Raw genomic sequence first — 22,292 nt, forward strand, 5'->3', positions numbered from 1 at the left:
TCAGAAGCATGAGTAATGATGCAAGCCTCTGCTGTGCCAGGGGGTGAGTAACATAACTGAAAGTTACTTAATTCTGGCCATACTTCTGTAAGGGAAGGTGTGAGTTTGCAGTCTCTTGTCAGCTAGATGACTATGCATGTTTGTAGGCATAGTCGTTTGCCCTTCCATGCTTTGATGGGAAGAAGGGGAGAGGTGAAAGACCATAGGGCTACAAATGATGTCAACTGTGTGGAGAGAATCTCATAGCGATGAGTTTACACCCAGTTATTTGTATGCTTAGACAGTATGTTGAGGCAGATAAATACAGCTGCTTTCGAAATCTCACTTCCAGCTGTAGAAAATCAAGTAGAAAGTCGTGAGTTCTCTAACACGCTGTGAAACCTCAGTCACACTAAATGTATGCTGGGAAGGCTGCATCTAAGACCCTTAAATAGGAACATGTAACCTGATCCAACGCTCCCGACAGTGAGCTGCAGGGGATGAGAGTTGCTGGCTGCACCTCTCCGAAGGAGATGACTGCTAATGAGATAACAAAGTTCTCCCTTCTGATTCTGTTGTGCTTACGACGCTCCTTGGTGACTGGAGTCTAGTTCTGGCCGTTCTGGATTCACCTCTGCTGCTGGAAGAGCTCGCATTTCGTTAAGGATCAAGGTTAGATCTGCCTGCAGTAGCACAGAGCTGGTGGAGTGCAGTTCAAGTCTGTGCCAAGGTCGGCTCGGGGGGAAGGGACTGTGTGAGCTGTCTAAAAGCTCCTGCCAGCGTTTTTAGGCTGTACCCAGTGAGAGCTGACTAAGCAAGCAAGACTCCTCTGCTGAGCTACAGGCTCCTCTGAATTATGTGTGCAGCAGAATTTGGCTAAGCACCACCAAGAGTCTGGATTGAGGATGACTCCTTTTTATTATGTACTGGGCTGCTGAAGAAATTTTGTTTCCATTCATTTCAAGTGGATCACCATAATTTCCATGCTTATAGCACAGATCCAGAGCATGGACAAAAATACCAGGGAGACAAAGACAGGAGGAGAAGCATACTGAGTCCCATCCACCAAGAGTGCAGGTACCCACTTCAGACCTATTTATGCCAATCAACAGGAAATGAGCAGAGATTTTTGCCTTGTGCTGTAAGGGGGATCCCCCAAACCACTTCTGATTATCCTTATGGTTTCCTGTAATTTCCAGTCAGGGCTGGAAAGACCACCCATGTCATCTGATTCAGTTCTCTCACTACCATCAGGCAGCTACATGTAACAAGCATGTGGGCATTTTAAGTCCCCAAAAGGTCACCTGTCTTAGTTTTATGGGTGCAAGAAAGGAAATCAGTCCCAGTGTCTGATTCCAGGCTTAAGTAGGCTTTATTCCATTAAAGGGGAAAAGTTTAGAGGTGTGGCTGTGCCTTTCAGGAGAGGGAGTTCTGGAAAAAAAACATGGGTTCCCAAGAAAGAGGAGATGTTTTCTGTAACAGGACTGAAGGAGATGGCTACCAGACCTGAGAGTGATGTTGTGGTGTGGCACTCTTTATGGAAAGGGATATGAAGAGCAGAAAGAGAGATTTTACACCAGAAGAATCTAGTAGTACTTAGGGACTTCTAAGGTCTGAGGTATGCCCATGCAACTTCACATAACAAGTTTGCTATTCAAAAATAGCCATAACTCATTCCTTCATAACCCTGCAAAGTATGTTTTGCCAAGGGTACTTTCCAATGCTTTACCACAAACTCGAGGTTTGCAGGAAAAGGCCAAAGAGCCAAAGGATCATGTGCTGCAGGCTGAGGGACAGAAAACAGAACAAGGGCACCAACAAATCTCTGGGTTTCTGCTCCGGCAATGAATTAGTTAAATTCGCAGCTAGTTTTTGCCCCTTTGTTCTCCTGCCAGCATTGTTTGGCTGCTCTCACAGGCCAGGCTGTTCATTCTCTTGTAACCCTTCTCTGTATCGTCTCCAACTATTTTATTGTGGAGTGTGAGAGCCCAAATCCTGCACTGTATTCTGGGGAAAACACCACTTTTGTACACCTGCATCAGTGCTTCCCTATCTGTAGTTGAGAAGTATTATCTTACCTAAGGTATGTTCTCCTTTTTCTATGAATGGCTGAAGATTTATTTGTTGTTTACTTCAATTAACTTTGGTATGTCCTGCCTCATTTGACTTTTGACACATTTGGCCTTAATCCTATGCATCTCTGTCTCTACACCACAGCTATCTTTGCTGACCAGGACTGTTTGTTCTTTGTGACTTCTAACAACCTCTCTTTAATTTTGTGGTGGGTTGCCTTATTGGTGGTTTTGTTGTTTGGTTTTGTTTAGTTTTTTCCCCCCACACACACACTTATTTGGGCCTAAAGTGCTTCCCAAGAAGACTTTTCTCTTGCTTGGAATTTATACATGGGATAGTTTTTATACCTTTGATCCAGATACATTCCAATCTCCCTCTACATTCAAGTCTTTCAGCTTTTCAGTCCAGACAAATTCACTAATGAGTTTCCTTAATTTGCCAATTTGCCTTTCTGAAGTGGAAAATTTTAATTACCAACCTGCTTCTGTTTGTTATTCAGTTCAGTGTAAATGGAAACAGTTGCTGAATACTCAGTCCAACACTGTTGTCTCTTTTTTGTCTCTCTGACTACTGAGAAGAAACCTGGGTAGCTTGGGCCCAGGTTTATTATTAGAAGTGTTTGTTTCCCAAATTGTATCTGGGAAGTTCAAGCTGACCATGGCACAATTCCCAGGAGTGCTTCTATAATAACATTTCAGTGGCAGACCTCTTCTTGCACCATTATATTTCAGTGGCCAACGTGGCAGGCCAAGTTTCACTGAGGTGTCCAAATCAAAACCAACCATCCCCCAAGAAAAACAAAGGCTGTCAGCAGGTGGTTCAGGCTGCTGAAAGTGGAGCTTCCTGTTCATGTACAATAGGGAATTTGATGATGAATGAAATGATGATGCATGACATGTCAGATGGCTTATTTTGTAACAAATTGCCAAGATCACTTGATGTTTTCCACTTGTCTGGCTGAACTGGCTAAGCACTGGAATAGAAGGAGCATTGTACTGAGATTGCAAATGTCTCGGATATTGGCGTATTGATCGTATCCACGTGAGCCAGGTCAGCTGCAGCTTGAACTCTCAAATGTAAGAAACATGCAAAGCATTTTTCTTCCCAGCCTCTGTCTGTCTCTCATTGAAATTAGCCTACTGCTCATGTAGGATGAGGCTTCTAGCAGCTTCTGTCATGCCATTCCTGATTTAGAGTGCTTTACCTTCTTCGCCCTCCTTTGTCTTGGAGTCTAATCATAGCAATTTGTCTCGCCTTTATAGCTCTGTTTTGAGTCCTGTCTTGCCACTTCATATTTTCAAGCTGTTATGAAATTTGTTATGAAATAAAGGTGGCAGGAGAGGCAGAGAGTGAATAAAAATATAAATTACTTATTCATTCAAGCCCCACCCCCCCAGGTAATTCTATACAAACTGTGACTATGATATACAGGGTCGTTACTCAGTTGTGAGTGTCTGCAGACTATAGGAAGGGTTACCACAGTTGAGGACACTATTTGGAGAAGATAAAATCCACAAAGCAGTGAACAAACCCACTAATAAGAGACAGGCTTTCCTCGGAGACTCTAGGAAGTATTCCAGTGCTGCTCCCACAGCAGCGTTGGTAGCTGCGAGAATTCCTCTTACAGACTCCTCTAAGAGAGAATTCAGAAAGCCTTTCAGAAATGCTTATAATCCAAATGTGTGATGCAAAAAGCCAGACTGAGTGAGCAAGAGCTTTGCAGAGAGGGAGGGAGCTTTGCAGCTAGGGAAGCGCACTTGCTTTTCAGCTCTCTCCCTTTTAATATCTCCGAGGGTAATTACTGTCATAACACCACCAAAAGAGGCAGGAATCTCAGCCTATGGTGTCCTGCACTTGCCAAAGTATGGGAGTCTGACACATGGCATGGGGAAGGGTCCATGAGGTGACCTAATTGTGGCCTTCCCGTATCTGAAGGGGGCCTACAGGAAGGCTGGGGAAGGACTTCTCAGGATCTCAGGTAGTGATAGGACTAGGGGGAATGGAATGAAGCTGGAGGTGGGGAGATTCAGGCTGGATGTAAGGAGGAGGTTCTTCACCATGAGAGTGGTGAAGCACTGGAATGGGTTGTCCAGGGAGGTGGTCGAGGCCCCGTCCCTGGAGGTGTTTAAGAGCAGGCTGGATGAGGCTCTGGCCAGGCTGATCTAGTGTGGGGTGTCCCTGCCCATGGCAGGGGGGTTGGAACTAGATGATCCTTGTGGTCCCTTCCAACCCTGACTGATACTACGATACTATGTGCACTGATCCCAGTCCTAGATGGAAAGGTGCCTTCTCCTACCCCCTTCCCATGCTTTTTTGTTTTCCCCCATGCTGACTCCATGAGAGGGAGGGGGAAAGAAGGGTTTGAGTGCATTACCACACAATCACACACCCAATCTGAGGAGTACCTGGAGGAAAAAAATATGTACCTGTTCCAAGATCTTTGGCTGCTGCAAACCAGTAAAGGAATACAGGTCAGTTAACACTGGCCAGAGAAGTGGACCCAAAGTTTCAAGTTGGAAGGTTACAGATCTAAGAGCTGGAGTAGCTGCTTTAGTGCTTGTAATAACAACTTGACTGTACAGGTGAAGCCAGCAGGACACGGGGCAGAAACTTGAAGGTCAGGAGGCCAGGATGCTGGGCTGTGCAAAGGAGAGCCAGTGGGAAAAACATGGAGGTCTTCCTCATAGAATGCACAGAGAAAGAAACTGGACATCAAACTATACTTTTTAAGCATGGCAAAGGGATCTCACCTGCTGGCCTCTTCTTGAAAAGGAAACAAGGAACAGGAAGTCCTGCATGATACTGTGAGAATGACAGAGCTATCATGAAAGGGCAGACATTTCATCTTCCAAAAGCAGCTTATATCAGTCATCCAAGCACATGAGGCTAAGTGAGCAGAGGCATGGAGCCACAGGTTCAGGAACTTCTTGTTCATTCTGAGCTCAGAGCCTACCTGCATTTGGCACCAGGGCTGTGACCTAGCAGCAGACTGCAACTTGGCATCTCCCACTGCCCTACACCCCCTGTTTGGTTACTACCTCCTGTGCACCATTTCACCTCTTTCCATTTCCTAGTCCTGCTTTGTGCCAGATACCACAGCTGGCATTCTCTGTGAACAGAAAGTCAGCTCCAGAATCATAGAATCACAGAATTGTTAGGGTTGGAAGGGACCTCAAGGATCATCTAGTACCAACCCCCCTGCCATGGGCAGGGACACCTCATGCTAGATCAGGTTGCCCAGAGCCACATCCACCCTGGCCTTAAAAACCTCCAGGGATGGGGCTTCTACCATGTCCCTGGGCAACCCTCCCCTACAGGGAGGGGACTTCCAAGTCCCTGTCAGATGGGTAGGAGAAATGGATCTTGAGAGGTTTGTCTACCTGCCTGGGGCAGCAGAATCAGCTCTTGTCTTTCCCTGAGGAAAGGACTGATTTCAGTGTTGTGAAGCTTCAGTTTGGGTTACCCTTGGACACAAATAGGTGTGGAGTCCTGCCAGTGTACTGGCATCCATTGGAAGGGTGGTGGCGATAAGTGGGGAACTTATCTGGAGTTCCACTTGACAAGTGTAGTTTAATGGAAACAAGGCAAGAAGTGGAGGGCAGGTAGATGTGGTTTAATGCTGCTCTTGACCTGGAGAAAACCACCAGTTGCTAAGGACACATTTTCAGTAACTTTGCAAAACCTTTTCCTTTTTCCTTCCTCTTGTTTTGCTCACAGTGCTCTTCAAGTGGGTGTGTTTTGACCTATTTCTTGTCCTGCACATGCCTAGTGAAGCACAAGCATGTTTAATGCCTATTGGATAATGTATTTTTTATGGGTTTGCAGATCGTCTTATGTATGGGCTCATGCCCCCAGGGCTTCACTTTGTTTGGCAAATAGGGCTTCCTAATGTGCTCATCACTTCAGATCGCATTGAATGGGCCGGCAGGGAGGCTGTCTCAGCTTATCCCAGCTACCTCCACGGCGTTTCTTGCCTTCATACTTTTTGTTTGGGTGTGTCTTCTCTCCCAGATGCAGCACAGGAGCACTGCACAGCCCAGGGCATGCGAAAGCACTCTGCACTTCCTAGAAAAAAGCAGTCCTCGGGGACCGTAAGAGCAGTCCCAACCTCATGTAGGTCTTGAAAAAGTGAACTTGAACTAGGTGAGAGTTGCATGCTGTGAACTTGTGACAAACGCTGTGGGTTCTGATGGTATGTCCTCCAGCAACTAACTAGACCTTTTTTTAAAGCTCTTGGGACAGGCTTTAGCAAGTTGTCTCCTGGCAGAGAGACTTTGGAATAAATATCATGCAACCACAAATCAGTGACTAAACAAGCTACAGGAGGACTAGAATGCTTACGGTAGCTGGAGCGGTCAGTGCAGTGGAGAGCAGTACCCTAGCATCTGGGGCAAGGGGACTGAAAGAAACTAGGAAGCAGAGCTGTTCTGAAACAAGTGTTGGGGCTCGGTAGCAGAGATTTGGGCGTTTATGGGACTCTGGGCTGGTCTTGTGGTGAAACATAAAAATGTTTAAGATCATGCTGTGGTGGAAGGAAGTAAAGGTAGGAAATTAGTGGAGAAGGAATGCCTGTGACAGCCTGTATTTGTATAAATGCACTCATCTCCTAAACTAATTAACAAATGGGGATAGGTCTGCTGCACTTTAATTCTAGGACCAGAGGTGTGTGCTAGACTGCATGGTGCACTGCAGACATAGCCTGAGCAGTCTTCTCACTTGTTGGATTGCTGGGCAGGAAATCACTTTCACGGGGCTGCACCTTTCAGCTCTGTTTATTCCATATCCTCCAGTTTTGCTTTACCCTGTTCAACAGCTTTTTTTCCCCTTCCACTTCCTGTAATTATTATTTTTCTCTGGTTCTGCAAGCTGGGATAGAGTCTGGCTGCAGCATTTGCTTGGTTTAGTAGTGACTCAGGAGGTACACAGTTTCTCCTGGAATTTAAATAAGACTCCTCCTGAAACTTAAATAAGATTCCTCTTGGAACTTTGCTGAGGCTCCATTTTATTTGGATTTATTTATTTTAGCTGTTGCTTTGCATTTCAAGGTTTCTGTGGCTTTTGTGTTTGGTTTGGGGAGAGGTTTGTGTCTCAAGAGTTGACTAGGAACTGAAATAGAAAAAGAAATACAGCAAGCTGTGGATTTTTTGGTTACAGGCATTGTTTTTGCTTGTGGGAGCATTCGTGTAACTTCCTGCCAGTCATCCTTTTCTGAAGCATTCTGAAGGCTGCTCATTGTTGTCAAATCACTGTTGATACTATTTTTGTGCAGTAGGATATATAACAGAGAAATGATTCCTTATACTTTCTGCCAATCAAACTAATTGGTGCGGCAGATTGGTTATTAACTTCTGGCTTGTATGGCTCCTTCTGAAAACAGCTAGAACTGACAACTTTTATTTTGCACTATATTAATTGTTCACATTGCCATTTGAATCCTTAAATTTAATTTGACATACAAACACCAGTTTTCATTTTGTTGCTGGTTTTGGACAGTTACAGGTGCCAGAAGAAACTGAAGTGAAGCTATATTATTACAAATTGGATGATTATGTTACTTGACCAGTGTAGATAGAATTTGGGATTTTGCAGTTTGTTGCACATAGAGACATATGGGCTACAAAGCTGGGGAAATGAATGCTTGAGGAATGGCTGAGGGAACTGGGATTGTTTGGAGAAGAGGAGGCTGAGGGGAGACCCCATTGCTCTCTACAACTACCTGAAAGGAGGTTGGAGTAAGGTGAGAGTCAGTCCCTTCTCCCTGGTATCAGGTGTTAAAATGAGATGAAATGCCCTGCAATCATGCCAAGGAAGGTTTTGGATATTAGGAAACATCTCTTTCCTGCAAGTGTGGTCATATATTGGAACAGGCTGCCCTGGGAGGTGGTAGAGTCACCATCCCTGGAGGTGTGCCAAAAACGTGGACATGGTGCTTTGGGACAGGGTTTAATTGTCATGGTTGTCTCAGTTGGTGGTTGGACTAGGTGACCTTAGAGGTCTTTTTCAACTGAAACAATTCCATGAGTCTATGATCTCTATTCAGGTGTCTTAACTACAATTCTTCATTCCTTAAACACACTGCCTTAAATGCAAGGGAATAAATCTGTGAGCAACAGCTCCTCTGTCCTCAGTGCTGCATCTTCTGTGGATTTAGGCTGCAAATGAATGAATGAGACTGCTCTGTTGAGAGTTAGATACCTTGCACAAGACTCCCAGAAAATTGACAAGCACATAACTTAAAGCCATCTGATGACTTCTTTTAAGTAATCATATAATATCACCACAAGAAGACTGGATGCCTGATAGCTTCAGAGATGTCTTAGTAACTTGAACAGGCTTCTCTGAACCTGTGGCTCAGCCCAGCTAGCAGCATGTTCTTGTTTTTCACCCCTACGTTTTTAAGCCTGCCTGAAGGTCCTCGTTAGACCGTTATCAATATCCAGATTAGACAAAGTGAAATCAGCTCACGCCCTTTAACTCATGCACAAAAGATGCAGCTGCAGCACATGCATCCTGTCTGGAACAGAGGCAGGAATTGCATTCATTTCCTCAAGGTGTCCTACGCTTCTCTGCGGTGAATAGTTCCAAACATCTTGTTCTGCAAAAATCTGGCATATCCTGAGAGGCTGTCCCATACCCTAAAACAAAGGCAAAGGCAGAACAAAATAATACTGGACTACATAATTTAAGACTGTCATGAGATGTATGAACAAGGGGAGTGGAGTCCCATTTGTGCCTACAATACTTAGATGAATTGAAGGATAAGGACAGAAGAGATAAGAGCTAATAAGGAAAAGATATAGCAGAGTTATATAAACTAATTATGGACTGTGGGTAATTTAGCCATATACTTTGAAGCATCTTGGTTTTGTAAAGGCCAGACTGAACCTCATGGGAGAAAGGGTAGAAGTATGAAGGTATTTTGAGCTCAAAGCAGACAAATTATAGAGCACTGAACTTTGCTTCCTAGCCCAGAACACACTGAAAGCCATCTCAGCGGGCAGGAGAGTCCCTTAAGAATACACAGATTTTCCTGCTTTTAATCTGTTATTTTTATTCCATGTACATTCAGGCTGTATAAAGCTACTGCTGAGAACAAACTCAACCTCTGGGCTTTCACAGTGGTAACCACTGAACAAAAAAAATCTGGGAGCTGGTCTTCCACTAAAGGAAGCATCTTGTTGTGATACAATGGTAACATTTGAAACAGGAGAGGATGATCACGTTATTAACAACTGCTTGCATTTCTCCTAGCATGATACACTGCTTTGGGCAAAATACAACACTGATGCAGCACACTATTCCAGACAAACTGTTGGGGTTTGTTTGGTTGGTTTGCTTGTCTGGTTTAGTTTCCTTTATTACTAGCAGAATTATTTAACTTTCTTTTCAAATAACAATGCTCTGTCCCATGAAGCTAGGTGAGAAAAATGTCCAGCAGCCCCACGTTTTTCTTCCATGTTGGCAATACAAGGTAGAACTTCATTGTAGTCCTGGCAGCAGATCTTCAGGGAGGTGTTTTTCATTGGGGCTGCTGGAAGGAGGTACTTGAGGAGGGAGAGCCCTGCATCTGAAATCACAGAGTGGCTTGAGCTGGAGAAGACCTTAAAGATCATCTAGTTCCAACCCCCTGCCATAGGCAGGGATACCTCCCACTAGACCAGGTTGCTCAAAATCTCATTTAACCTGGTCTGAAACAATTCCAGGGATGAGGCGTCCACAACTTCTCTGGGAAACCCGTTCCAGTGTCTCACTACCCTCATAGTACAGAATTTCTTCCTAACGTCCGATCCAAATCTAACCCGTTCTGTTCTAGTTTCAAACCATCACCGCAGAACTGCTATTGGCTTCCTCCGCCATACACCCCCGGGTGACAATCAGTTTGTTAATGAGCTGTTAATTCCTAGAAGATGAGGCGGGAGGGGCGAGAAAGGCTTATGCGGCGCGGGGGCGGCTCACTGCCCCCAGTCTGCCAGGTCTCCCGCCCACCGCGCTGCGGGGGCGGGCGGGGAAGGCTCCGGCCCCCGGGGAGGAGGAACTACGGTGGCTGCGGCTCCGGCTGGAATTCAGTCAGAGAAGATACGCTTCTTATTGGGAGGAGGACGGGATAGCGCTGCAGCGTTCTTTACGCGAGTCTCTCCTCCCCCGAAAAGCTTTGGAGTAAAGCGAGAAGGAATTTCAGCAAGCTGGAGCCAAGTCACATCTCCGTCTAAACACACAACGTGCCTCCTTTTACGTTTTCTCTTGCAGATGGGGCTCAGCTGAAGCGAAGCCCTCCTCTTCATCCCGACTGCAAACACCGCCGCACCAGCATCGGGCTGAAGCTACCGAGAGGCTACCAAGCAGAGTTCTTCTGGTTAAAAGCGACAAGTTGCGTTCTCTTGTCTCTACTGACAAATGGTGAGTGAACACCTCCGCTTTACAATACGTACTCGGTTCTGTCAACTGTTGCATAGGTTGAGAAGCTTTGGTGGATGATGCCCGAACCCATAGGACTGGGTACGCTGGAAGGGCTTGTTCCTGAGTTTGGCGTCGTTTCTGCCGTGAGACATCTTCTCACCACGCTCTTGCGTTATTTCAGACAGGAAAGCTTCCAGCTAACCGTATGTAAAACCTATGCATGCCTCCAAATTTAAATCTCCTTCAGGTAAGCCCTGATGGCAGCAGCTGCCAGCAGCATTGCTATTCAATGTAAATTACCCCACGTTCAAAGGCAAAGCCGGCTGTTCCGATACAGTGGCGTGTTCCTCGGTGAAAGCATTCAAGGAATTACTTGAACTTCCAGAGGGATGAAGCCTGCCTCTACAAGCCTCCTTTGAACAGACTACAGTTGTAATCAGTTTGAGAGTTGCTGAGATGAGATGTCCCAGACCTTTCCCAGAGGTTCCTGGGAACTTCCTGGTAAAAAATAACATCACGGCGTAGCAGGGACCCGCTCACCCGCGGGGATGAGCCGGGCAGCAGCCGAAGCGCCGCCGACACCCGGCTTCATGCCGGTGGCGTTTGGATGAGCTTGATGCCACTCACGGGCGGCGTGTGCTGGGGCTCGCCTGCACCGAGAGAGAGGCCGGGCTCAGGCGCTGCCGCGGCTGCATACGGGGCAGGGGTTCGCCGCCGGCCGGCGCAGGGCCCCCCGGGCAGGGGGTAGCCGTCAGCAGCGGGGCCTCTCTTCGCCAGGTAGGCGGCCCGGGGGTTTCGGGAGGGCGGGGGCCGTGAGGAAAGGGGCCGTTCCCGTTCCCCCGGCGGCCCTTGCCGGCCGCGGGGAGGGAGAGCCGCTTGCCTATCCCCGGCCTCCCGGCGTAGCCCCACTCCGGGATAGGGCGGTAGACGGAGCCGGAGCCTGCCCAAGCCCCGCATGCCGCCGCTGAGAGCAGTTCCGACGCCGCCTCGGGGCCCCCCGCGGGCGGTGAGTCGCCGCTGGCGGGCGTGGCGGCGGCGAGCCCTGCCGCGGCTGGGGGAAACCGAGTGGCGGCGGGGCCCAGCCGGCTGTAACGGCGCTCCGGCTCCAGGGCCGGGCCGGGCAGAGCGGGCTGATGCCCCGAGCAGGGAAACCTCCCGGCAGAGCTGGCGGCGGCCGGCAGTGGTCCGAAAATAAAATTTGAGGAGAGAATCATGGCTTCTGCTAAGCAGCTTGGATCCGGTAATCCCACCATGTTGCCATGGCTGCCGGTCAGGCAGGTTCCGAGGGAGGATCGCATTTATCGGGGGTACCGAAAGGGAGGGGGGAGGCTGCCCTTTGGAAATGCCGCAGGCCTAGGGGAAGGAACAATGGCTTTGGGTAGACTCTGCCTTAAACTATGCAAATCTATCGCCTGTAGTTCGGGGGGGGGGGGGGGGGGGGAAGAAAAACCCAACCCTGGAAGTTCTGTGCTCGCCTTTTTTCCCCCTCTCTTTCCCTAAAGTTATTCGGATCATTATTTGGCGGTGGGGGTTGTGTTTCTAATTTAGTTGTGGCAAGCTGTGAGATCAGCCCCGCTTTCCTTTCTGGAATTAGAATTTCCAGTGAGATGAAGAGCTAATCTGTATTGGACTCTCCTGTTATCCAGCTGAAACTTTCTGACCAGGTTTCTGCCGTTTTTCCCTGTTTTCTTCACCTGCTTTATGCCAGGCTATTCTTATGGGCAGTATGGTTGCAAAAGCGTTTAGAAAGGAAGAACTTTTACAACGGGACGAGATTGTGTGTTTTATCCTGGCAATTCCATTGCGGCTGAATTGTGTAAACAATATACGTACAAATAGATAACTTGCCGTGTGCTGGACTGGGCACTCATGAGCTTAAAAACCCCTAAGTTCAGGGAGGCCTTAAAGGAAAAGGAAATGCGTTTGGAGTGAGGCTTCCTACCCATCCATTTTTGAGTAGGAAATATTTCTGCTTAGGTCACAGAAGTGATATTTCTGAAACTAAAATTACTTTGTTCCATACGTGAGACTGCACCAGCTGTATCCTTGCTTTTCTTCCTACGTACGTGGCATAAATCCACAGATCTTTCTTTCCAGCTTGATGCAGTACCTGCCTCTTCAGTATGCCTGTTTCTCTGCTGAACTGAAACAGTCAGTTAAGTTACTCTTCTAGCCTTTGGCTATTTATCGAAACAATGATATTCAAGGTCGATAAGTCCCGTGGTCTCCCTGAGGGTCATATTGGCTGTGGGAGACCTCTCCTGCTTGTGGGACAGATGAATCAACCCCTAAGACTCTTGAGACTCTCAGTGTCCAAATACCCACACTGTTTAAGAGCAGGAGGAAAGTTTCTCTGTGGAAGCAGTTGCCTGTTGGGGAAGTGCCCGTGGGAGCAGATGCAGAGTGTGTAGGCGAGACAGCAAAACCTGAAAGCTAGCTTAAGGAGGATAACAAGTGCCTCCAAATCCTAAGTTGTAAAGAAGTAGGGAAATAAGTGATTTATGGTGTCCTGACTAAATGAGGTGATTGGTGAGACATTATTTTCATACATGCTGTGAGTACTGCTAAATGATGGCTTTAGCAATTACCTAGGGGAGTTGCCTGACTGAGCAGGGAAATACAGTAGCTGAAGTGACAGTGGCAAGTGACTGAGGTGCTTCTCCTTCACCACTTCCACAGACCTACCTGTGAAAGCTTACAAGCAGAGACATTTTTAGAGGATTTCAGGTGATTGCTTGCTTATGTAATAATTTTTAGATAGGAAACAGCAGGGAGTGGGAATCTTTCTTATGATAGCTTCTTTGTGCCATTAATGCTCTTATCCTGGGTTTGTTTTGATTGGTGGTTCATGGGCATACCATGATTACTGCCTTTCAGTAAAGGTTTCATGTGTCCTCCCAAGACAGGCTTGAGAAAGTTCTCATAAACATTCTTTGGCTGATTTGTGATTTTTTTAATGCTTGTTGCTGCTGGGGGTTCATTCAAGTATTTTGACCTGGAAGAGGATGCAATAAGATGGCTCCTTTGGAGATATAACTTGAAAGACCACTGTGAGTCCCCATGAGGCAATCTGCACCATAAAGTCAAAGAGACTTGTGAGAAAAACCCCTTTCCCTCCCCCTTCCCCTCCCCCCCCATCCACAAGTACAGCTTGAACCCTAGCACAGTATCTTGGTTTGTCTCTGTACCTTAACATTAAAGTCATTTTACTTAAAAGCATGAAAAATTGTCTCCACTGTGTATATGATGCAAGATACTCAGCTGTGGCCTGCTAGTTCAGTGTATTTTAGGACTGGGCTCAAGACTACTTGATATACTTCTTTCTGCAAACATCTTTCCTCACACTGTTTTAGCTAAATTGGTTGGGATGTGCACTGTGCATTTAAGAGGAGTTTAATTTAGTAAAGATAGTAAATAATACTGGGAAATTAATTTATGGGGTAACTGAATATAAAGGCTGGTTTGGTGTTTTTTCTTTCTTTCTGAAAAAGAAAGTCTGCCGTTTTTTAGTCAAATAACCAAGAGCTTTGTCACAGAATAACCCCCCCCTGAATTTCCCCTTTAATCTAGTTTCTTCCATTTTTGCTGTGTTACATATGACTACTTCGTACCTATTCATAGCCTTCAAGAGAAAGGAAATTCTATTATTGGGTATGTGAAGTTCTTGAAGTGTAAAGTCTTTGTCCTTCTTCTACAGAAAAACCTGAAACCTCAGCTTTTCGTGGTCAAGAGGAAAATGTGACTTGCAGGCTGCCATTTCCTTTATAAGTCACCTCTCAGTAGTGTGGAAATCAGTCTGCTCTTGCTTCCTGGCTCTGTGTGTTAATCACTGATATCAGTAGCTGCTAATTGTACAGAACGACTGTGAAGATGGAAAGTGACTGGTGTATACTATGAAGGAAAACCAACATGAGGCTTGCATGTTCTATCTCTACCCTCTCAAAAAGGCATTGAACGAATGCTGGTGTAGACTATGGTAAAATACTTTGTGGTAGTGCTTCTTGCTGTGTTCTGTACCTATTAGCTTAAAATATCCTGTCACTGTGTGGGTGGGATGGATCTTCAGTGTTTGAAGTTGGTCATTCTTTGGTCTTGAAAGTAAAAGTGAAACCTTTATCTCAAGAGGAAGATGCTTTACAGAGCTCTTCACTGCAACAGACTGAGGAAATTTTAAGCGTCCCCCAGATAATACTCAAAGTTTGTTTGTAACTGCTCTGTGTTGCTGCTGCTGCCGGCCCTGACAGCAGCTGTGAAGCTGGAGTACTTTGTGCTAGAGCTATTCTTTACATTCCAGAATCCATGGGGAGCCAGGAGGGGCAAGGGAAAACTTGAATAGCCCCCACTTGCCCAGGCTGGAGAACTTGAGAAGCCACAGAGCTTATGGAATCTTCTATTAGGAGGGCATGAATTAAATAGTCAAGGGACTGATTTTTAAGAATTGACAGGAATGAAACGTTCAGACTTTGTCATTGACTTGCAGTGCAAGTTTCCAGCCCTCTCGCAGGTATTATTGCTTTATTTTGGGCCACTAGGAAACTTTATTTGTGAGGTGGGTGGATAGCAGTCTTAGATTTTCACAGACTCTTCAATTAATTTTGTAGAGAACAGTTTGCAGCCCATGTGAGCACAGGTGAGAAACACTACAATAAGGATCAGCTGCTGCAGAGCTCAGAGGAGCTCTTTGTCAGGCTGGGTGTGTGGGCAGGCACTTCTGCAGCGCAGCGATGGACAAACCGTTGCTTTCTGTCAGTGCTGCTGCTCAGCCTGGTGACCAGCAGTGAGACGAGAGCACTGTGAGGGGTACATCAGCAGCTTACCAGGGGCTTGGCAGAGGAACTAGGCATGTGTAATGGCCATTTATTAGTCAATACAAAATATGTATTTGTATAAAATACAAATGATGTCACATGTGGAGTGGGGAGAGAGAAATCCCTTTCTCAAGGAACTGAAGTCCCAGTTTGGCCATTTTTCCCCCTTTTCTTCTTTTTTAAATGTAATTGTTGCTTTATGTAATCTCCCTCTTGGGTAGTCAACTTTTGCAGTTGTACTGACACAGCTTTTATGGCTGCACCATGGTCTGCATGGGGGAAATCACCTGGTTAGGGAGAGGGCCATAGAAGCGCTCTAGCACAGTGGGGGGAAGGAATTTGTGGGCTTTTCTCCCAGAAGTGAGGAGAGAGAGAAAGGTGCTTGCTGCTTAAGAGCTGTTGTTGCTGAATGAAAAGACAATGTTATTCATCTTTTGGCAGTCAAAATTAGATACTTGTTTCTTTGAATTTTTTGAACCTGCCTGTTCTGTGACCTCCACCAGTGTCACATCTGAGGACCCTGGAAACACTATCACCTCAATCTTCACAGTGCTTCAGGTAGTCTGAAGTCCGTGTGGGATTGTGAGCAGGAGGAGGGTTGGTGGTGTAGATGGGAGATACCCTGTAGGGTTTCTTTGAACCTAACATTTGCACAAGATTAAATAGAGCCATAATATTAAATCCACTTGATGAAGTGCCAGAGCAAGTTGAGATTTGTCCATATTGGTGAATGCACTACAAGGCTTGCTAGCATGTGGTAGCTAGTTTTGATTGTGCACCTTGTGTAGACAAGTTGTTGCCTTTTCATTTGGTGAGTTGGGAAAAGCCTGTTTTTTTGCTGGAAACAGTGAAGGGAAAACTGTAGTTAGCTCTGCTTGCCCAAATGTTTTGCAATATTTAATGAGGCAGGGCAACTGTTACTTGTCTCAGCTGAGAATCTGGACGAGGCTGTATAAGCCATCCCCACTCCTCCAATAGTACAACCATCCTTGGCAGCTTTAATTTCCCATTCTCAAGAAGTTGAGAACCTCAGCACTCTATCTGTAGTGAAGTGCCCTGTGATTCAGCAGTTCTGATGTAGCTGTGCCATTTCAGCCTCCTTTGAGTTTTCTGTCCTTTTTTTTTCTGCCCTATTTCCCAAGTGTAGACATTGGCAGGTCCAGTAAAGGGTGAGAAAAAGAGGCAGGGGTGTTACTCTCCAACTTCGCTACTAAACAATTGTAGGTTCTGCAAGTGGAATGTGTGGACAAGGGGAATGGACCACAGAATGTCCACAATGTGCTGTCCCTAGTCTCTCTCACTGTTGGAGACAGACTAATGGGCTAGGTGAACATTGGTCAGGTACAGCAAAGCATTTCTTTTGCCTGTGTTGCTCACTTAGTGTGGGGGAGTGCAGACCAGTTGTGTCAGCTGGCTTTGCAGTAGCCAGATGGTTAAAATACTGGTCAAGGGTAAATACTACCTGTAGACTTTCTCAAGATTGACTGCCTTTTATTTGCAAAACATGTTAAGGAATTACTCTTACTTCATTTTCATTGGAGCAGTTTGAATGGAGTAGCTTTTTTTGTCCCTTCTTTGTTCTGTGCTAATGGCATGCCATAATATGTTTTCAGCTTGGGACATCAGTTTTTAGATGGCTTAGCCTCAGACTTCAGGTTGTGTATTAGTTTAAGGATTTCTTGTCTAAATTGAGAGTGTTGTTCAGAGCTTTTTGGTGGAAAGACCAGTGAAGTGAAAGAGAATATGCATCTTAGCCTTCAAATTTCCCAGAGAGTATTTCCTCTAATGCTGGGTGGTGTCAGTGACTTTTCAAAGCTGGGTGTCAGAAGTCAGCTAACAGTGCCTGAAAAGGATATTTAAAGTGTTGAACTTGAGGCAACTGTTCTGGGGAATGTAGACACTTGTGCTTCAGCAAAGCTCTTCAAAATGTTAGCTCCTTTTCCTTCCTCCTAATGGCTAGAGGCTCTTGTATCTCTGCCACACAATTGTGTGACAAGCAGATAAAATGGAACCAGCTTTCTGAATGTCTTTCTGCATGTAGACTTTCTGATCATTAATGAAAGATGAGCTTATAGGGTTTCTTTGTTCTACCCGGCTGCCTGTTTATTTTCACATACTTACAGAGGCCTCTAAAGCATTAAGTTCCTAATCTCCTGTCAAAGTTGACTGAAGTTAGCCAAAGGGGTTCAAAAGTTCTATAGGGAAGGGAAGGAAGGACATTCATGCATGGATACAGGGCGTGATTGCATAAATCTCATTTCATGCTAAGAGCATATGCGACAGAACAGAACAAAAAGCCCTTTACTGTACTGCATTTCATGCTCTAGTGGAGTTCTGCATCATCTGCATGAATAGCAATTTGTGATGCTGGAGGCTGATCTGAGTTTGGCGTGGTCAGTGTAGCAAGGAAAAGATATCAACCAATAGGCAAGACAGCAGGTCCTGCTCACAGTATGTCTTACTCTAGAGGACTTTCAGTTTTATGCTGAAGCAAGTATCAAGCTTCCTATTTTATCCCTGCCACAGCGTGGGCCAGTTTGGCTATGGAAGAGCAAATCTGTGCCACAAGAATCCATCACCCTGCTGTGAGTCACTGTGTTGTCTCAGGGCCTTATCTTCAGTGGAGGCACTCACACATACAGCCCGGGGCAAATCCAACGCTCAGCAAAGATCAGGTAGGGTAGAACAGCTAATCTCTCTAAAAATACTCCCTTCCTGAAGAAACTCCTATTCATTTTGTTGTAGCATTTAAGGACTGCTGAAACTGAGCATCAAACAGGCAAAACAGACATTGCTTCACTTATGGCAAACCAGGCTTGCCTTAGAAAGGAACAAATCAAAGTGGTGAAGGGAGCTGATGACATACAGCAGAAGGTACTGTGTGAAGCCATTGCTACAGCAGAACCTGGATGTATGTCTGCAGTCTGTGCTGCAGAAAAGCTGTCTGAATGTCTTCTGGCTCTCAGCTGGGCTCATAGCCGTTTTTGCCACTACAGGGTAGCCCTAGCAGGAGGGCTGTGAGACTTTGACAGAGCATGTGTGGGTGGGGTGAGAAATGAATTCGACTCCCTCCAGTTTTAGGAGTGACCTTGGAAGAAAAGGAGAAAAAAAGCCCATAAAAAACCCCAGGAAAATGGAAAAACCCAACCAAAATGGTGACACATCAGCTTTCATTTTTGGGGAGGAAGTGGGTTGTGTTTGAATTCAGGGAGGATTCAAGTCTGGAAGTCCTAAATGGGTTTCTCTGTGCAGCACTGAGTAAAGCATATAAGCTATCCTGTCATTCCTTACTGACTAATTTAGACAGCCTTCCTCCCAGACAGATGGCAATTGAAGATTACTGTCACAGATAATTAGTTTTCCTTATGTATAGGTAAAGAAACGAAGGTGTATAATTCAAGACACTAAACTTCATTATAGCATGAATATCTGCTGGAAGTTAGCCCTGCAATATGTGTGGTTGTAGTGTCATTTTGTAGCTCTTCATGCACAGAAATACTTAAATGTTCTTGTGTGAGCTTTTCCATGAGAAGCTGAGGTCCCCTACAGCAGCTAACAACTGCTTGGTGACCAGTTCCAGTTTGGGGTTTGTTCTGGTCCTTTAGCATGCTCCTTTGCCTTGCCTTTTGTTGTGACTTTGATTTCAGCTTTGTCTAAGGAAGACAATCTGAATGCTGCACTCAGGTACACCTACATCTTTCTTTGTTGCCCTTGGAAAACTTCATTGCTTTACAAACTTTTTCCCCCCCTTCTTTTTAAACACATACAGACACATCAGCAACCTTTCCTATTCAGAAAAGATGTCAGTTATGATTGTGTCTTGTGTTAAATGTCCTTCAGGACTACAATTTGCAGCTGTGCCAGGCATCTCATAGCTCTCAAAATCCTCACGTTATGTACTGTTTGGGAACTGCATGTGTGGGGTAGATTTTTCTACGTTGACATTTGCAAAGCATTAAAAACCTTTAGGGGATCAGATACAACCTCTGCTGGAACCTGTATGACAGTTCTTTGTTAGCTCAAAAAGCACTTTGCCTCCAGAAAGCATTCTCCTAGTTATGAAGTTGCCAATTAGAGCTCTGCTTTTTTTATTTCTGCTATTGTAAATAATGTCTTTGGAGCTTTAGTGTGGTGTATAAAGGAGGCTTTTGGAAATAGTCATGTTTATCACATCCAGGCTTTTCCAGTTAGTTACAGTCAGTCTGGGTTTAGCAGTCTTGTTATTAGCAGTTAAGGGGTATATTTCAAGATCCAAAGGCAATGTGGATCTATTGCTTGCATTGCTGAATTGAGAGCAGTGGAGGTACGAGGCATTGAAGTTATCAGAGACGCTACTTAATACTGTTGGTGTCCCGCAGCTTTCTCCTGAGCTGGCAGGATGGATGCCCTGGGCAACATCCAAGAATTAGTAATAGTGTGGGGTAAGTGCTACCACTTATCTCCATTTTCCTCCCTGAATTAATTTAGCTTTACACTTTTCACTGACTTGTTTAGCTGCATTCCTGAGAATCCCAGAGCTTTCCATTGGCACACATGCATGGCAGCAGGTCGACTTGGAGAAATTCACCTCAAGCAGATGGAGGCTTTTTGGAGTGTTTGGTGTGAGTTGTTTGTTTGTTTGTTTGAGTTTAAGCAGTTGAGACCGGGTAGGGAGCAACACAGCAAAAAGCAGTGGACATGATGTATTCAGGGCTCTTACTACTGACCTGCTTTGCATGTTATTGAAATGAAAATTAAACTGTTGAGGTTGGTATGCTGATAGGAGCACGTTCACAGGTATTTGCTGGGCCTCTTAATCCACACAGACCTGCATAATGTAACTTGTATGGGGACTAAAAATTCCAGTAAAATAAAGCTGTGGCATTATATGAGGGCAGACTGTACATATCTGGACTTAATCATGAGTGGGGCTTGCTGCTGTGAAAGCTAGTGATACAAAAAGCACCTGTGTCTCTTTAGGGACAGACTCTGAGGAAGTGCTCTGATTTACTTGGAACTTAGTGGAGCATTTCATTCCCCAGGTGCTGGTAGTGAAACAAATCAGCCATCTTGGTTATCTTTTTAAAAATAGTAAAAAAAAATATTATTCTCTCTGCCCTTGAGAGTCCTAATTTCACTTGTTTGGCATTTTTTTGTGTATGTGATTTATCTTAGCCTAGTTGAGATTTTTGTTTCCCCCGAGCTGACTGTTAGATTTAGCTGCATACTTCCCAGCCATTTTTGTGAGAGCTGGGGTTTAAAACACTAGCTCCAAATCAACCAGAGCTAGATGGTAGATATGCTAGGCATTGTGAGAAGACAAAGTGTGCCTTGTTTTAGGGTGACTGTAATGCTGTAGTGAATGTGCACCTGTAACACAATAAAATTCTTCGTCTGGACCTTTAAATGTTTAGATTGATCATGATTTCTAGGAGGGGAAAAAATGGTGAGCTCATATGGTTTGTAACTGAACTGTTTAGAAGGCTGACTAATTTGGCTATTTCCAGCCTTCTCTCCTTCTGCTTTTTTCCATCCTTTCTGTGGGAAACCTAAGAAGGATTGTTTGTTTAACCTGAAGCCTCTGACTCTGCAGGCACTCATGGACAAAGAACAGCGGGTGTGAATGAAGGAGTAACTGATGTTGTGGTGGGATGTATGTGTTTCTGTTAACCATTTTCTGTTAAAGCAGGGAAGCATGGTGTAGTATGGCTGTCAGGGTTTGTGTTTGAAATAAAGGAGGTGAAAAAGCAGAACTCAGTCATGATGCTCTCCTTCAGGAAGGACAGTTCAAGCTGCCAAACCTTTTCAGTTACACAAGTGAAGGTATGAGGAGCAAACTCCGACTCCCAGGAAGTGTTGCTCCATTTGTTTATATCCCAGTCTTTCTGGAAGACAAGCTGAAGGGAGATGGGAGGCATAGGCTGAGAAGGAACAATCTTCACCACAGTATGCAGGAGGAGCTGTGTGGATTGCTAGCACCTGTACTCTGTGTGTTTTATTTTATTGTGCTGACACCTGTGATGTGGAATATAAATAGCAGCCTAGCTTAGGCTGGCTAAAGCTGTACAGGTTAATCTGGGAGAGTACAACAGGGCTGGAAGCAATCTCTCAGCTAAGGCTGTTTCACTGAATCTGTGGTTTTTATTTTTGGGGTTTTTTTTAATATGTAGTTAGAGCTGGATTTGTGGTGTTTGTTTTGATTAAAGCTTTGGGAGCAAAGGAACTGGAGATCTCTCTGCTCAGCTCACATGTGCTAGGGACTTTGCATGCCCACATTAGGATTTGTCTGAACCCAAAGTAGTTGATTTTGTACTGCACTGTCTCAGTGGCTGCTGGGCATGGCAGTAACTGCTGATCTCTGTGTGTGTGTTGAAGTGCACTGGAGGAGGAAAGAAGATGCACTCAAAAGCTACGTATGTTGGGGGGAGGCATGTGGAGGGACAGGACAGGGTGAGCACATGGAATTACATTTCTCTGTGCACCTTTTTGTAAAGTAACCACCTCCTTTGAGTCATCTCAAGGCACAAAGGCAGGCAAGAAGCTGAGGCTCTGGACTCGATCTTTTCCTTGATTGTAATTTTAGGCAAGTTACTTGGAAGGTACCAGAACAATCCAGTAGTGGTTGTTACTCTTTCCCTCAAAGCAGCAAGTTGGATTTGACCTCTAATGTCAAGTTCAAACATTAACCTAACATTACCAAATCCCTGATGAAGCCCCAAGCCATTTTGGAACATTAGGGAATATTGGTGACTCTGTTGGAGGGGAAAAATAATCAACACCAACATTCATTAGCTGAGAAATATAAACCCTGATCTTTTTATTTTCACACTTGCAGGCTTAATTGTCTACACTGTGCAATAGAGCCTGCTGTCACTTTGAGCTGCTGCCAGGCATCCACACTTCACTGTGATAATCTAAGCTAAAGTATTAGCTTGGTTCTCAAGGGTGGCATAGCAACCCTGTGGTAGCCCCAAGCTGGAGGTAACATGTTCTGTCTCCTTGCAGGGCTAATTAAGTCAGCGTTGGACGGTTTCACCAAGTACTGCTGTTAGTTGA

The 22,292-nt window shown here is 45.3% G+C and overlaps 1 protein-coding gene across 5 annotated transcripts in view; it reads left to right on the top strand.

The window, feature by feature from the left end:
* ST3GAL6 (ST3 beta-galactoside alpha-2,3-sialyltransferase 6) overlaps window positions 1-22,292 on the top strand; it is a 59,944-nt gene continuing 37,652 nt past the window's right edge. For 2 of the 5 annotated variants that reach the window (XM_068160659.1, XM_068160660.1), the window contains exons 1-2: window positions 1-43; window positions 10,300-10,449. In XM_068160659.1, coding sequence (XP_068016760.1) covers window positions 16-43; window positions 10,300-10,449 — 178 coding nt within the window. In that variant the 5' untranslated portion in view covers window positions 1-15. Of the gene's footprint in view, window positions 44-10,299; window positions 10,450-11,150; window positions 11,227-11,498; window positions 11,690-17,911; window positions 17,933-22,292 lie in introns of those variants that run through there. The other 3 variants (XM_068160662.1, XM_068160661.1, XM_068160663.1) reach the window with 3 other exon arrangements.

Source organism: Melanerpes formicivorus, unplaced genomic scaffold, assembly GCF_026170545.1.
Source record: "Melanerpes formicivorus ecotype bairdi unplaced genomic scaffold, bMelFor1.0.p_v2 SCAF_51, whole genome shotgun sequence".
Lineage (NCBI taxonomy): Eukaryota > Metazoa > Chordata > Aves > Piciformes > Picidae > Melanerpes > Melanerpes formicivorus.